Below are 16,922 nucleotides of genomic sequence, written 5' to 3' on the forward strand. Positions count from 1 at the left end.
AAGTTTGGGCAAAAGATACATTTGATTGTGAGCTTGCCCAAGTTCAGTCACTGAGCATCCCAGGACCCATGCATGTAGCCAAACGACAATACCCTTTAAGAAATGAGGCTCGAGAGGGTGCGAAGAGTGTGGTAGACAGATTATGCAAACAGGGTATCATAATACCATGCACCTCTCCGACAAATTCACCGATATGGTCCGTGAAAAAGAGCGACAACTCTTGGGGTCTCACAACAGACTACACCGCGTTAAATACAGCTTCCGAAAAGATGCACCCCCTTGTCACGAACCCCCCATGATCCTTTATGAAATAGGGTCTGAACACTGTTATTTCAATGCACTGGATATTTCTAACACTTTCTGGACTTGCCCTCTAGCCAAGGAGGACCCAGGAAAGTTTGCTTTCACCTGCAGGGGTCGCCAATGGACATGGTGCCGCTTGCCACAAGGATTCTGCAACTCTCCAACCCTGTTTCATCAGGTACTGGCATCCTTCATTGATCCGGTAAGAAAGACTTTTGAAAATGATGGATCATTTGTCCTACAATATGTGGATGACATTCTGATTGCCAGCCCAAGCAAATTCAAACATTTAACTGCTGTACGAACTGTTTTGAATGCCCTGAAAGACGGGGGATTCAAAGCCAACTTGAAAAAGGCACAGCTGGCACTGCCCGAAGTGACTTATTTAGGGCAGATTGTCGGGGTGCACGACCAACGAATTACTCCAGAAAGAGTCAAAGCCATCGTCGAACTTCCAAAGCCAAACATGGTTACTGGTCTAAGGCAGGTAATGGATCTTCTGAATTACTGCCGCCAGTATGTTCCTGAATACACTGAACTTTCTAAACCCCTCACAGAATCTCTTAAAGGGGGAAAACCTGGATCCGACCTGATCGACTGGACGGAGGAGATGGAGGAGGTGTTCGTGAGTATCAATGCGACTCTAACTTCCTCCCCAGCACTTAGACATGCTGACAGCAGCCAACCTTTTCACCTGTGGACATGGGTGGGAACCCGATCATACTCCGCTGCCCTTGGCCAGAGAGTTCCAGGCCGAAATTCCTACGGAATGGTAGGATATTATTCTGCTCCTATTCCTGTTTCTATGGCAGGTCAGCACCCCTGCCTGCTGACATGTGACTGTGCAGAATGGGCTGTGGAAACCACAGAGGACATTGTGAGACATCAAAAGGTGATACTGCACACAAGACATCAGATTTTGAAGTTACTGACAAACACTTGCTTGAGCTCTATTTTAAATCAAAGACGAGCAAAGGGGGAAACCACTCTTCTGAGGAAGAATGTGGAAATTCAAATTGACAATGAAAATGCTGTAAACCCTGCCTCCTTGCTTCCAGAAGAAGGAACTGCCCACAACTGTGTCCATCTGATCGAGAACGACAGCCAGAGCCCTCTCCAGGCCGAACCACTATCTGATGCCATGAACTTGTTTGTTGACAGGTCCAGTTTTCATGAACAAGGACAACGCTTCACAGGCTGGGCTGTGGTAAACGAACATTATGAGACTGTTGAATGTGACTCTATTTCAGGGGGAGGGGCTCAGGTGGCAGATCTGGTCACTCTCACGCGTACACTTCAATACGGCAAGGCCTTCGGGACGGTCCATGATTTCGGACCTGTGTGGAAACAACGGGGGTTCCCTACCACCCCTGGTCTACCCATCTCTCATCAAAAGCAGGTACAGAAACTCATGTCTGCCTGTGATTTTCCTGCAGAAGGAGCTGTTATCAAAAGAACAGGACACTCTACTGATAACGCCCCAGAATCCAAGGGCAACCAAGCTGCTAATGCTCCTGCCAGGCTGGCTGCACAACAGACAGAGACATGCGTGAGTGTAATGGCTATCTCTCCCCAGGAGAGTGAGCCACCCCGAGACATTTATGCACAGGATAAAGATCCTGAAGTAATAGAGCAATGGACAAAACTTGGTGCACTGATGAACTCAGATGGAGTTTGGAAACTCAATGAACATTTTGTCTGCCCAGTTTCTGCTCGAACCCAGCTCATGTCGTAATATCAAGGGTTGGCACATGCTGGGCCTGAGAAACCATATGCAATGATTTCTAAAACATGGTGGTGGCCAGAGATGAGAGCTTCCTGCAGGGATTTTTGCAGATGTTTAGTTTGCTTTAAGGTTAATTCTTCAGCTAAGCTAAATATCCCCTTAGGTCACACCCCATGTCCCCAGCGTCCGTGGACCCATCTTCAGATTGACTTCACTCTACCCCCTAGTGGGGGCTTTTCATACATCTTAATGATTGTTGATTTGTTCTCCAGATGGGTAGAGGCTTTCCAGTTGAAGAACTTGCCTTGATGCATCTGCACATGCTCAAACTAACCGTTGACATAACTGTTTGGATGTGTGTGTTCGTTTTAGTCTTCTCTATCTGTGCAGGTCCTCTTGCTGAAGAGCAAGCTGAATCCTGCCGAGGAGGACAGGAGGATGCTGACACTAACGAACAATCTGAGAAGCGAGCTGACAAAGAAACATGTTGTACCCCTAATGTGAGTGGAAGGTGTGAGAGCCTCGGAATGGGGACTGGTCTTTTTAGTGGCCAGCATGTCCGTGATGAGGTGAAGAGACAAGTGTGACCCGTCAGGGAAGCATGAGTCACCACTCAACCTTCCATAGAGACCTCACTTGTAGACCAGACGTGGCGGTATTGGACCCCACATTGGTCTTAAAACGGGGGATTGAAGGGGGGAGTGGGCCGACACCCTTGCCTCTTCATCATATGCATCTTCATCATATGCATCTTATCCTTTTGAATGATTTTTAATAACCTCATGAATTTAATAATCAGTTATTATCCTTTCAAAATAATGAATTATATTGACAATCAATGTTATGTGATCATTAATACATTTAACTATTATTTAATATGATTTTGACTCTATGTCTGCTGTATGGTGTCTAATTTGCTTTCCAGAGTCTGGCCTGACACCGCCCTGAGAGACTCTAAAGCTGACTCTACTGATGAAACTGCAAACTATTCTTCAGTAAAATTCTCTCCGATGATTGAACATCCTGACTCCTGGTCTTCATTTTGCATATCTGGTCTATGGGTCAAAACTGTAACCCCTAACAGTAGGCTACGCAGTGACTGTGACATACTCTGAAATACAAGCATGCAAAAACATAATACTTAAGTTATAAAAAATATAAATATATATTTTTACAAAATGAATAGCTTTGTCAAATGACTATCGTTTTAACATATATGGTGGAAAAGGTGACGTTTGCTAGAAGGATCGAGTGAACGATCTGTAAGCAACGTATCTACAGTTGTAATTTGTAATACAAAATAATATTACCCTTTGTCATTAGTAGGGATGGGTATCGTTAAGATTTTAACGGTATTACTACTCTTAACGATACTGCTTATCGGTCCGGTACTTTAACAGTATTCTTATCGGTACTTTTTGAGATTTATATATATATATATATATATATATATATATATATACATACACACACACACACACACAATTAACAAAGATACACATTATATAGGCCTGCACAGTGCTTTAATTTCAGGAAGAATTCTAGTAGGCTAATCAAATGTAAAATAACACTGCATAGTTTTTCATAGATAGGATAAATTAATGCTTATTAAAGCTGAAGTTATTCATTCAAGGGCTGCGAGTGATTTTATCTTTGCATTTGGTTGTTTAATTCACAGTAATTCGTCAGCATGTTTATTTACACTGCTGCCTCTTTAAGACAGATGTGCAGATCTATAGGCGACTGATAATAGGCAGATGCACTACATTTTCTCCTGACTATATCCATAATAACTACATCCATTTTAGACAAACTGTGTTTAAGAGACTCCAAGCCGGTCATTTTGACATAGATGTGTGTGTACATCTGATCGTTTAGACGCGAGTGTGAAACCGAAAGTGTAATTTGTTCGTCTCGTTGCGGCTGTTTCGGCGCTCGCGCTAACTTGGGAACAATCTCTTGCACACATTTTTTTGCTTTTATTATTAAACGCGTCCCACAATTTACCAGCAGTTGCTAGACTGTATTTTATAACAATCACCGATCGTGCTGATTCTGTCATTACGTTAGAGTTTTATGGAGAAATGACAGCGTAGGCTACTGCTGCAAAGGGAATTAAGTTGCGCTAGACATGAATATCAAAATTATAATCTTTGCCAAAGAAGCCAAAATCTAAAATAAAATCACATTATCACAATCTAGTGTAAAGTGAAACTAGGCTATATTTGAATGTTTAGTTCTGTCCTCCGTGGGCTGTCGTTTTTTTGCGCTCTCTCTCTCTCTCTCTCTCTCTCTCTCTCTCTCGTCACGTCACGTCACATCACGTGCATTTTCAAAAGTACCGACAGCAGAACCGATAACGTCCGAGCTTATCGATACAACGGTCTTTCAAAATTCAGCCCCGGGGCTCGTTTAATACCGGGTTTCGGTAGCCATCCCTAGTCATTAGACACACTATTTAGTTTGGTATGGTACTTGGTGTTTCCTATTGTTACTGTACTAGGATCTTGTGTTATCTAGACAAAGCGGGCTCTCTAAGAAACTTTCAATTTAATCAGAAATTGTTTAAACAGTCAATAAGTGGATAAATCGCTACTTACTGCTTGCAGGAGTATAGTTGCCCCTTTCTTCAGTTTAAGAGGCTGAGTGAATCTTTCTTGAAATGGGCCGAACAAACGAACGATCTTGAATTAAATTGTTGTGGTATCGGATTATAAACATCAACCATGACTGCTGACATTTTTTATCTTTGGGAAGGGTAGAAAAGTCTCCTGAACAGCCTGAACATGACGTGTGTCCATGAGAGCTGCCGTTTTTGCCATCCTCAAGTGTCGTCTGATGATTCGGCTCCATCAGTTCCGCCTGATAATGAACATGTTTGAACAAATACAAATGTTGGGGACGTGCATATAAATGATCCCCAACGCTTGCGTCACAGTTGGGTTTATGTTGAGAAGCACTTTTTTTCCGTGGTGTTTTTGAATTTTGAGATTAACATGAGAAGTAGGAGGCAATGCTGTTTGAGACTCACAGTATGTGATGTCCATGTAGTGAGTTCTTATTATTTCACTATGGCAAGGTTAATTCAATTTTTCATTCTAGGGCACCTTTAATAAAAAAAGAGGGAAAACTTGAAAGCAAGTTATATTATTCACATTATATTAACATACACATATTATTCTATATATTTTAAAATATACTGTTATATCATTTTCATATATTGATCATTCATATAAAGGGAAATATATTTTCTTGCCTCAAGGGATGCCCAGAAGCGACCCCGGATAAGAGGACATTTGAGAAAAAGAAAAGATAATCGATAGACTCGAATGTGTTTTTATACCACAGTTAGAGGACGGCTGATACTGTATAGATGGATTGATCACCAGAACAGAACACACTCCACACCAGATTAACCAGTAAAGCACAGGTCAAAGGTCAATTCAAGCCAGATTTATTTGTGTAGTTCTTGTTACAGTACACATCGATTCAAAGCAGATTTAGATCTGGACATTACAGAGAAAGAGCACAGAGAACAACACACTTTAACGTGAATACCATCGCATGCAATTTATCGTATGAGCACATTTATCATATCAGCACATTTATCATACATATATATGATAAAATAGATTGATAAAATGCAGCTTACTTGTTTATTGCACATTTATATAACGTTAGTCACAATGTAGGCTACGCAGTGACTTTGACACACTCTGAAATACAAGCATGCAAAAACATAATACTTAAGTTATAAAAAATATAAATATATATTTTTACAAAATGAATAGCTTTGTCAATTGACTATCGTTTTAACGTATATGGTGGAAAAGGAGCAGTTTGCTAGAAGGATCGAGTATATACATACATACATATATATATATATATATATATATATATATATATATATATATACACACATATATATATATATATATATATATATATATATATATATATATATATATATATATATATATATATATATATATATATATATATATATATGTAGTGAAACAGCATCTGTTCTGCTTCTTTGTCTTGTATTTTCATATTTATTGCATTAATTTTTACCAGTTAAACGACTGAAATAACCCCACAGCTGTTCTAAAGCCCCCTTGTTTTTCCTCTCTTCTCCAACTTCCCTCAGATCCTCCAGGTTCTTCACCCATTCATCTTTTCTCTCCTCCTTCAGTCTGGGAATCAGGAACTCCAGATGATGAAGACTGAGAGCGCTGTTGGCTTTTAATGCGATCTTAGACAGACTCACGATGGCCTTATAAGCTTCATGCAGAAGGCGAGACTTTTCTTCTTTAATCTTCTCCAGATCTCTCTTCAGATTTTCTTCTATTTCTGTTTTCTTCTGAGTCTCTTTCAGGCTACTTTCATATTGCTTCTTGGTGTGTTTATATTTTGTTTTGTCAAAGCTGGTTTTGTGCTTTTCATCAGTGCGTTCATACTCCTGTTTGAGCTCTTCAAATGTCATAATGACATCCTTTATCTTGGTCACATATTTCTTGTTCTCTCTGACGTGTTTGCTGTAATCACACTTCCCTGAACAGACAGTGCAGTGGTCGTTTTTCATGACCCAACACCATGAGGGATCTGGTGCCATTGAGCAGTTCCACTCATGGCAGTTTTCCTCACAGACGGAGCAGCAGGTAGCGTTTCTGTTCCACCACCATTCATTTTCAATGGGGACTTTTTCTTTGAAACTTCTCTTCACTGTAAACTGAAAGTTTACACATTTCTTGATATTCTCTCTGTTCTGTCTGAGGGCTTCCTGAATCTGATTCAGTTCTTCAGTTTTTAACTCCATCTCTTTGATTCGCTCCTTCAGATTAGAGACACAGGCCTCGAGTCGTCTTCGCTCCTTCAGGACATCTAATGTCATCTTAACACTTTTCCTGTTGTCTTCTTTCAGTAGTGTCAAGAACTCATTCATGCTTTCCTCTCCCATTTCCCATGATGATTTTAAAACTCGCTCATACCGTTTGTGTCTTTTCTCTTTCTGTCGGTTGTTGAATAAGAAGTAAACAGGTTTGTCCTTATCTCTTCTGCAGGGTATTTCTTCTATTTTAATGGGATTGAGGGCATCTGTTGGAGGTCCTCCATCTGAATGTGTGAGTAGAAACACAATGTTGTTCTCTATATCTCTCCCAAACAGAGACAGAACTGAGTGAAATATGTAAAGCTCTTTTGCAGAGAGATGATTCTGAGATGCCTTCATCACAAAACACACTGCATCAATATAATGAACCCCATCCTCATCTGAAAATAACCTGCTCAGATACTCAGAAATCTCTCTGTCTTTCTCGAATCCTTCAGTGTGTCCGTATCCTGGAGTGTCAATGATGGTCAGAGCTGTTGGGTTTTCTTCAACAAACGCCTCATAAACCGTAATATTACGTGTCTGGGATTGGGATTGATCTTTATGTTGTTGTTCTTCTGTGATATGATAAAACTCTTCATCCTCAAACGTCACTCCCATTAAGTGGTTGATCATGGTGTTGATGAGGGTGGTTTTCCCAGCGCCGGTTTCTCCCACCATCAGTATGACTTTGTTCTGCTTGTATCTGTCTCTTCGTCCATATGTCCACTGTCTGACCTTTCTGCCAGTCCCTTCAATATATTTTCGCTCAGTGTTCAGGCGGTAAATCGCTGGAGGACCTGGTTCTAGTAGTGTGGCATCATGATGGGCTCTACAAAAGAGATTTGATTTAGTATAAAGGTTAGGATTTCAGTCAGCTATTTATTAGTGTACAGTGGCTGTAATTGTATGCACTTATATTGTTGCACATTTGCTGATTTGTCAACAACCCAGCTGACAGATATTTGTTATAATTTAGGATTAAGTACAAGGTGTTTTTAGATGCTTTTAAAGCCCTGCACGGACTGGCACCAAAATATATTTCTGAGCATTTCATGACAATTTACTCACCCCCATCTCATCATCAAGATGTTCATGACTTTTTAAAAAAACATTTCTTTCTTTTTTTCCTGGAAAACATTCCAGGATTTTTCTCCACATAATGGACTTCAATGGCAACCAATGGCTGAAGGTCCAAATCAATGCAGTTGATAAAACATTTTAAAAGGTAATAAGATAATAAAGTGATTGAGGGAGTGATGATTGACCATTAGTGATGAACACCTGATGGTATCAAGCAGATCCAAAGAAGGAAAGAGTCACCATCATTTGCTTTAATACATAATAAAATAATCAATATTTGCTTTAGTTGGGCTCTTGACTTCTTAAATATTAGATTATCTTTTGCTGGTTTAACTGTGTGATTCTAAAGTACATTTGGCATGGTAAAAAAAAAAAAGCCTAGAGAAAATCCCATCTGGTGTAATTAGTTATGTTTTGACATAACCATCATGTATAGTTAACCCTCTAGGCACCACGGTCGAGTTTACTCTACAAGATGTGTCACCGAATAAAACGGCCAATTTTGTCAAATAGGCTGTCAAATTTCATTCAACCTCCCCTCCACTAGATGTCGTACTTCATCCCTGTCTCATACAAATATCATGATTCTATACAAAATATACGAGCAAGAGCGCATTGAATCAGTGTAAACAAAAGCGGAGCTGACGTGCGAGTGAGCTGTTTTATCAGAGCATTGTCAACGTCAGCGAGTATTTGCATTAGATTATTATTACTATTATTATTTTCTAATGGCATCAATAAAGCTAACCCGCAATGAACTGTTGAGTCTTCTATTCACGGAACCTGATTCTGAAGGGAAATATGAGATGACAGTGATTCTGAAAGTGAAACTAAACCTAACGTTACACTAAGCACAAATGGTGAATCATTTGCCCAATGTAGATGGTCCTTTGCCCAATGTCAGTGGTGGGAATAATGTTTCCCGGGGTCCGAGTGTTCATCGCGAAGTTAGCAGGTGTGTTAGTGTTGGGAACCAGGCGGCCGCGGGAGATTTTTGCCGCGCTCACCACGGCTCGTGAGTCCTGACAGAACACAGACCGACTGAATGACACTTTAAGCAGAACATCTCAAATGAAGATTGATAAAATGCAGCTTCCCTTTTTTATTTGGGTCAGATCATTTGCGCATGCGGGAAAAAGCTTGCGTTTGTGCGGTTACCAGATTTCAGTAATTAAATCCCACTTTTTTTTCTGTGGAGTTTTGGATTCACGAGATTTACATAAGAAGTAAGAGGCAATGATGTTTGAGACTCACAGTATGTGATGTCCATGTACTGATCTCTTATTATTTCACCATGGCAAGGTTAATTACATTTTTCATTATAGAGCACCTTTAAAACTTTTTTTGTGTAGAGTCTTCTACTGTAAAGTTATTGTGCTGCTATAATCAATTTTGTAAAAAATAACACATCACCCATATAATCAGCAATCAGGTTCTAAATGCAATCATTGATTCAGGCCACCACACGATGATTACGCTACTATCAAAACATAACCAACATCTGAAACCATTTTCTCTGGGCAACCAGTGCAAACACTCCATAATGGTTACTTAAAAATAAATAGTGGTTGTTTCTCTTTCCTTCATTGAGTCTGCTTGTTATCACCAGGGCCCGTATTCATACAGATTCTAAGAGTCCTCTCAGGACTCTCATTTCAATCAGGTATTTGATTGAAAGTGCTGTAATTGTTTGTGTGATCATTTTGCTTACAGAAGGTTGTGACAGACCCAAATCATCACTGCTGCATTTTCCCAATTGCCAAATATCGTAATGTAGCGATTACTTTAATTTCTGTCACTATGGCATTCCTGCGCTGTGTCGGAGATGTTAGCGTGTCTCTAATAAGATCTGTCACAAACATGATCCCTGCACAATCTAATCTATAGTGTCTTAATAACATCCATTGTCATCCATTGTCTGCAACACATTTCTTCTCCCTTTTCATCTTTCTGCCATTTTCTCTGCTGCTAAAGAAACTCTTGAAATTGAACAAAGACATTTGTTTTACTGTTTTCATCCCTGTGGCGCCCTCTGCTGTTCGTCTTGAGTATTGCTGTTTGGCACCTGTTTCCACAAATTAGCTGTCTATTGGATACACCTGTGACCAGTGCTTCAGATGCTCCTTTAAAAAGAGATCTCCAGTTGAGCTAAAGCCTAGTTCACACTGTCTGATTTTTGCCCTGATTTTGAGTTGCTGACAGGTTTTGTGAAGTCGCCGACAAATGCCCGAGATCATCGGCAATCGGTGCTCGCGTATGCGAGTGACAGTCACGCAGTGTGAATAATCAAAGACGCGATCAGAGAGAATCGCCCATGAGTCGCCGATGCCAGTGAGATATTTGGCATGCTAAATATCTGGACCTGTTGGCGATTCAAACTCCTGCTGTGTGAACAGCGTTCTGACTGAAAATTACATTTACGATGACCGACAGCCAATGAAAGAGTAAGATAAAGGGCAGCAGGAGGTTCAGGGAGGAGTTATAGAGCAGAATATCAGTATTATAATATATATATTTACAATTCTATCAAACAGAAACAAAGGCCAAACATTTGCACATCCAGCCGCAGCAGCAGCACATTACACAATTGTTTATTTAGCTCAAACTGTCTTTGCAGAACACAATCCTGGCTCCCTCTGTCTGTCCAACAATTTCTTCCGCCATAATCTTTTTTTTTTCTCCACAAATCAGCGCACATACAATTTGAAGCAAACTTTGTTCAGTCTATAATTTTTAAAAACAAATCCAAGTCTCGCGCGAGAACTCCAGTCTGACGCACGTGTGATCTCAAAATTTGAGTGGAAGTACGTAGGAGGGCAGAGCCAGGCTATTCGTATGGTGCTCTGCAGCGGTCAAAAAGGATAATAAAGTAATATATTCTTGAAAACTCTGAGATGTGGATTCGGACGGCAATTAAATTACCATAAAAGCTTGGTGTTTGTCTAAAAACAGTAGGTAATTTGGACGGGAATTTTTACGCGGGTGAGGGAAGAAAAACACTGACATTCTGGATTTGGACAGCAATACAATTACAATAAAACCACAGACAAGCCCCTGTCAATGATGAAAATACCTTATGACCCCACGAGAAACAAATACCGTCAGAATAGGGCTTTTGGGGGCGATTTCAGATTCAGCCTTGGAGTTTCTACTCATGAGCTGATGACATGAATTAAGGACGCATGCAAAACGTGCAGTATTGGGGAGGCTCCAGGAATATGTTTGGAAACCCCTGGACTATTGGTTTTGCATTTATATTATTTTATCTCTTTCCTTTGCTTTAGTTCAGTGGTCCCCAATCTTTTTTACTCGAAGGCCCCCCTCCTCTCTGAATCAATACTGCAAGGCCCACCGACATGACTGCCATTATTTATTTTTTTCAAGTTCAAGATATATTAACCTTCAGTGTTCTTTATTGTAGATATTCTTTACAACTTATAAGTACTTACTCTGCTCAGTTATACAGTACAATAAGCACAAGTCAACCTTCCATACGGAACAAGACCACAGGGAGATGCCAAAGGACCGCATATAACTACTATACAGATCCATTCATAATTATAGGTGCCCTAGAATGAAACATTGAATTAACCTTGCCATAGTGAAATAATAAGAGTTCAGCACATGGACATCCCATACTGTGAGTCTCAAACATCATTGCCTCCGCCTTCTTATGTAAATCTCGTGAATCCAAAACTCCACGGAAAAAAAGTGCTTCTCAATATAAACACAAAAGTGATGCAAGCATTGGGGATCATTTATATGCACACCCCCAACATTTGCATCTGTCCAAACATGTTCATTATCAGGTAGAACTGATGGAGCCGAATCATCAAAACAAGCTGCTCGCATGGACACACGTCATGTTCAGGCTGTTCAGGAGACTTTTCTACCCTTCCCACAGATAAAAATGTCAGCAGTCATGGTTGATGTTTATAATACGACACCACAACAATTTAATTCAAGATCGTTCGTTTGTTCGGCCCATTTCAAGAAAGATTCGCTCAGCGTCTTAAACTGAAGAAAGGGGCAACTATACTCCTGCAAGCAGTAAGTAGCGATTTATCCACTTATTGACTGTTTAAACAATTTCTGATTAAATTGAAAGTTTCTTAGAGAGCCCGCTTTGTCTAGATAACCCAAGATGTTTGTACAGTAACAATAGGAAACACCAAGTACCATACAAAACTAAATAGTGTGTCTGATGACAAAGGGTAATATTATTTTTTATTACAAAATACAACCGTAGATACTTTGCTTACAGATCGTTCACCTTTTCACGATATAACTTAAAATAATAGTTATTTGACAATGTTTTTCTTTTTCTAAAAATATAAGTTATATATTGATATTTTTGAGAACTGAAGTATGGTGTTTGAACTATGACCCTTTCTTCAAACTGACTAAGATACAAATGAAAAATAAAACTATTCTGAATGCATGGAAATGTAGCGATCTGAAGTCATCCGATGTCATCAGTGAACAGTTCCTTTGTCAGAACAAGCAATCAAGTCTTTTTGAAGCTGATGCCCATGTGTACATAAACACCACTGATACACTCACAAACTTCTCCACACATGCTTCTTCGGCGAGCATCCATTATAAAATACTCAGTACATTAATTTTGACAACTACGTGAATATATTGAACTGCGTTCATGCAGAAATACGATGTTATAGCAATCAGTGAGCACACATACACTGTTTGGGCATCAATAATTATGTACTACTCACGCCTTAATGTTTGACTCCTGCATCTGTAACCATCTTTACCTTCATTACAACTGTGGGATTACAAATTCATAAATTGTTATATCAAGGTTCCAATGTAATAGTATACTAACAGTTTGTTATGTACATAATGCTTTACAGTTTGGAGGTACAGACTGACTACATTCTAAGGAGATCAAGCTAATCAGTCTTTTGTCTTTATGCACTTCCTGATCTATAAGCAACATTGTCAGTGATCACATTTGCATCTATTCGTCTGATTGGTACTGTTATGCTGATAGGATTTGGATTGGTGGTCTGATTGGCACTGTTATGCTGATAGGATTAGGACTGGTGACATGGAAATGTATGGGTGTGTCCCTTTTACCTAAACAACAGCTGTGTCCCAAAGTGAAGTGCGCGCACTTCGAAGGCCGCATTTGAAGTGCGATTACGTCATACCTGCACTACGAAGACTGTCCCAATGTGAAGGCTGCACCCTCTGAAGGCCACATTTGAAGTGCGATTACGTCACAGCGGCACTACGTAGGCTGTCCCAAAGTGAAAGCTGCACCTCTGAAGCGCTCTGAAGGCCGCATTTGAAGTGCGATTGCGTCACAGCGGTGCGACGAAGGCTGCCGCAATTCATGAGCGACTTCAAAATGCGCTCTTCGGTTCTCAGGCAAAGGAAGGGTACAGCAGATGGGACCTTCTCATAACTTCGCAGCCTTCCCTATCCCAGAATTCATAGCACACTGGTGACTACAGGATTTGACTGGTCCGCATTCCCGCGGCACTCGATCAGATTCCAGTTAAAGACGGTAGCGGTCGGTAACTCAAGTGTAGCCTGGGTACTATTGAACACAACAGCGCAAGCGCTTGAAGTAAATAAAACGTTCAACGTTAGTGCATTCACACAGTTCCCAGTTCCCTGCCCTGAGCAAGATGAACTTTAATTTCCCAATTTTTAAATGCTATTTATTTCTCAACCATTATTTCAAGAAGAGGAATCAGTCCATTATCACCCTTTTCGCTGTTCCCCCCCCCCCCCCATACACTTTCTTTAAATAGCCTTCAAAATATAATCTGCGCCGCTGTATTTTCGTCCTGCTCCCGCTATTCCGCACCGCACGATCCGCTCGCGCAAAATTCACTCAGTGCTCACCCGCTATAAATTATTTTATTCCCGACCCGACTGATCCAGCTAAATTTAGATTTTGTTTCCAGATATCTTTTAAATTTCCCTTACAGAAAGAGAGACACTGGATAGGAATTGTACGTGCAATCATTTATTTTTCTTACAGCCTGCTGTAGCCTATGTCAACACCGTAACTAAAACAAATATCACAGAAAAATAGGCTAAATCAAATGTGACATCTGTCACTCAGAATTATAAGAAAAAATACAAACAAACGAAAACTGCTGACTTAGATGCTAAAATAAAGTTTTAAAAAAAAAAAATATATATGAATTAATGAATGAATGAATGTTGACGACGGTCAACGAACATCGATCCTCCAAAGGCTGAATGCGTGGCCGACACAGAACAATTTAAATGGCTAGCTTATTATTTTTTATGCAAGTTATTTGTAAATTAAACGAACTGCTGTCTATTGTTCATTTTCGTTAACTTCAAACGTAGGCTAAATTAAAGAGAAGTGGTTTTTCTATAGCCTAGCTATTGTTTATTTTTGTAATGCACGTTATAATTTGGAGCTACATTAAATGTTTACATATATTTTCTTGTCATGTAATTTAAAATGTGTAAGTGAAAATAAATTGGTCTATTAGCCTACGTAGGCTTTTTACAACTATAGCCTATTTATAGACCAATAAAATAACAAGTTTAACATTAGAAACAACACATTTTTATTATCAGCCAAACCAGAAGAAAACACTTTTCTACACTTTCATTGCACTGAGCGGGAGAAGCTGGAGCTGGACCGGGATGGGGAATAATGCACAATAGAGACTCTGGTAAGGCCTGAGCGGGACATCATCTTCTGGGATGAGTGCATATTTCCACTGTCCGCAGCTCTGCGGGGCCGAATCGGTCGACGGCTGCATGGCATGCCATAAAAAATGCATCTGAGATGAGTTGAATAAAAATAAGTAGGCCTACTTAAAAAAAAAAAAAAAAACTTGGACGTATATAGGAAAATATATTGTAACAGTTACATTTAACATAAGAAATAAACTGTTAAATAATATTTGCAATTTGACAATATTTAACCGGCTACAGATTTACATGCTTATGGTCCAGCCCATCGTCGCAGGCTTTGAAGCATGTCAAAACCCAATAGAAAGCTCAAAAAAAGTACACATATATATATATATATATAGTACATATATATATATAAGTAGTAGTATATGCTCCATTTCTCTTTTTAAAACTCCTCACGAACGTCCGCTGTCAGTTGTCAGAACCTGCTCCATTAACGGCGCTTTGGTTCATTGTTGCCAAGTCTGGAATGGGGTTGCATTTAGGCTACTGTTGCTTTGGGGTGTTTGTAGCCTATAGTCCACAGGTTACGTTGTCTTTACTTAAGCAATATTTCTACTGCCCGCGCCCCGCATTTTGGGATATTTTGGCCCATTCTGGCCGTGATTCCGATACTTTTGAATAACAATTGGAGGGGTTTTATTATTCAGACCTGGCAACCCTATCTCTCGGTTCGCCCTTCGTGCACTTCGTGCACTTTGAAGGCGTGGCCTGGTCTGGCCTTCGAAGTGCATGGCCTTCGAAGTGCGCACCCTTCACTTTGGGACACAGCTAACATGTGCATTCCTTTGTTTAGATTGTCTCCTCCTCTACTGTGTAAATCCCTCCCCCTGAAATGTGGATAAATTACAATGTATACTTTCAAAATTAGACTTGGACGACTGCAGCCACAGACGGCACGTGTGTTTCTCAATAAAGAGGAACGCCTGCCCGAAAGATATACCCAAGCTCTCCTGGTCTTCACTTCTGAGTTTCCAACACAACCATCATCCATCAAAACTTTTAGTGGCACTGGTTTGCTTTATCTAACTGAAATGTGTAATATTAGTTTGCGTATGCTGTGTTCATGAAGCAGTCAGGTGTTTTTAGCTGCCATTCGGGCTGTATTTCACAAAGCGCGATTGGAAACGCCTTGGGCTGCCCTGAATCCAAAACAATTACAGAAAACGTACGAGAGAGGTGGTTCTTTGTTGCAATTTATATTTTTTTACATTGATATAATTTAAAGACGCAGTGAAACGAGCGATCGCATGTAATCATATGCATATTAAAAATAACGTGATCATCCTCATTAAACATCATATGAATCAAAACTGCCTAATGTTTCTGAATGAGAAGTGGACCCAGGATGAGCTCCAGGACTGTGTAAGCATTAGGGGTGTTGATGGACTCGATATACTCCATCTGTGTTTGATCATCGCTCTGAATCTGATCTGGAGTCAGTCTTTCACAAATTTGATTTTCTCAGCTTTTTGTTCTAAATGTTGCTTTTTTTATGAAACCTACCCATATTCAAGTGTTGATAAAAAAGGAATGCATGAAGCTAGAATAAAACGATTTTTTTTTGTTTAAAAGAAGAGGGTCAGATCTTTATTTTGATATATTGCATGCTCAGATGTTCATTTAACAAAATATTCTATGGGCTATTAAATTTTGGTAAAAATTGTCAAAAACCCTAGCGGTGGCTGGCAACTTTTTTTTTAAACGCTGGCGGGGAAAGAGTTAACATATTCAAATTAATTTGAAGTTAATTTATCGCGGCCCACCCAGAGGATCACTTCGGCCCCCTAGTGGGAACCACTGGTTTAGTTTATTATTTCCTTCTTTTTAATTTTGTAAGCTGTGTTTTATTGAATTCCTTTGAGCACTTTGGTACACTATGTGGTTTTTAAGGCCAAAGGTGAAGGCAAACCGTGCACCTGATAGGCCAAAGCAAATGCCTGGATAATCCAACTACTGACTGTCTGCTTTGAAGCAGCTTACATTTGGTCCAAAGTTCTCCAATGCACAGACTTCCGCAGATACATTTGCAATTCTCTGACTGGGCAGAGCAGATGAAGTCTCCAATAGTATCCAGCTGCAGCCCCACAGCACACCAGTTTCAGAACAACATCCACAGAATCGGAAGTGAGGTGCCGGACTCAAACGGTCATAGTTGCGCTATCCATATATGTATTTTTCTTTGGTTAAATATAAGCTTTTTTCACATTATTTTCATTAGATTGATGT

The 16,922-nt window shown here is 39.9% G+C and overlaps 2 protein-coding genes across 3 annotated transcripts in view; both read right to left on the reverse strand.

Moving 5' to 3' along the window:
- The window catches only part of LOC137080929 (uncharacterized), a 259,912-nt gene that overhangs the window by 110,106 nt on the left and 132,884 nt on the right, over window positions 1-16,922 (reverse strand). The gene's annotated exons all lie outside the window — the stretch shown is intronic.
- The window catches only part of LOC137073426 (golgin subfamily A member 6-like protein 1), a 67,773-nt gene continuing 56,943 nt past the window's right edge, over window positions 6,093-16,922 (reverse strand). Inside the window, exon 4 of the mRNA XM_067441943.1 lies at window positions 6,093-7,731. Within this exon, the coding sequence (XP_067298044.1) occupies window positions 6,093-7,731 (1,639 nt within the window). The remainder of the gene's footprint in view (window positions 7,732-16,922) is intronic.

Source organism: Pseudorasbora parva, chromosome 1 (genome assembly GCF_024679245.1).
Source record: "Pseudorasbora parva isolate DD20220531a chromosome 1, ASM2467924v1, whole genome shotgun sequence".
NCBI classification, from domain to species: domain Eukaryota; kingdom Metazoa; phylum Chordata; class Actinopteri; order Cypriniformes; family Gobionidae; genus Pseudorasbora; species Pseudorasbora parva.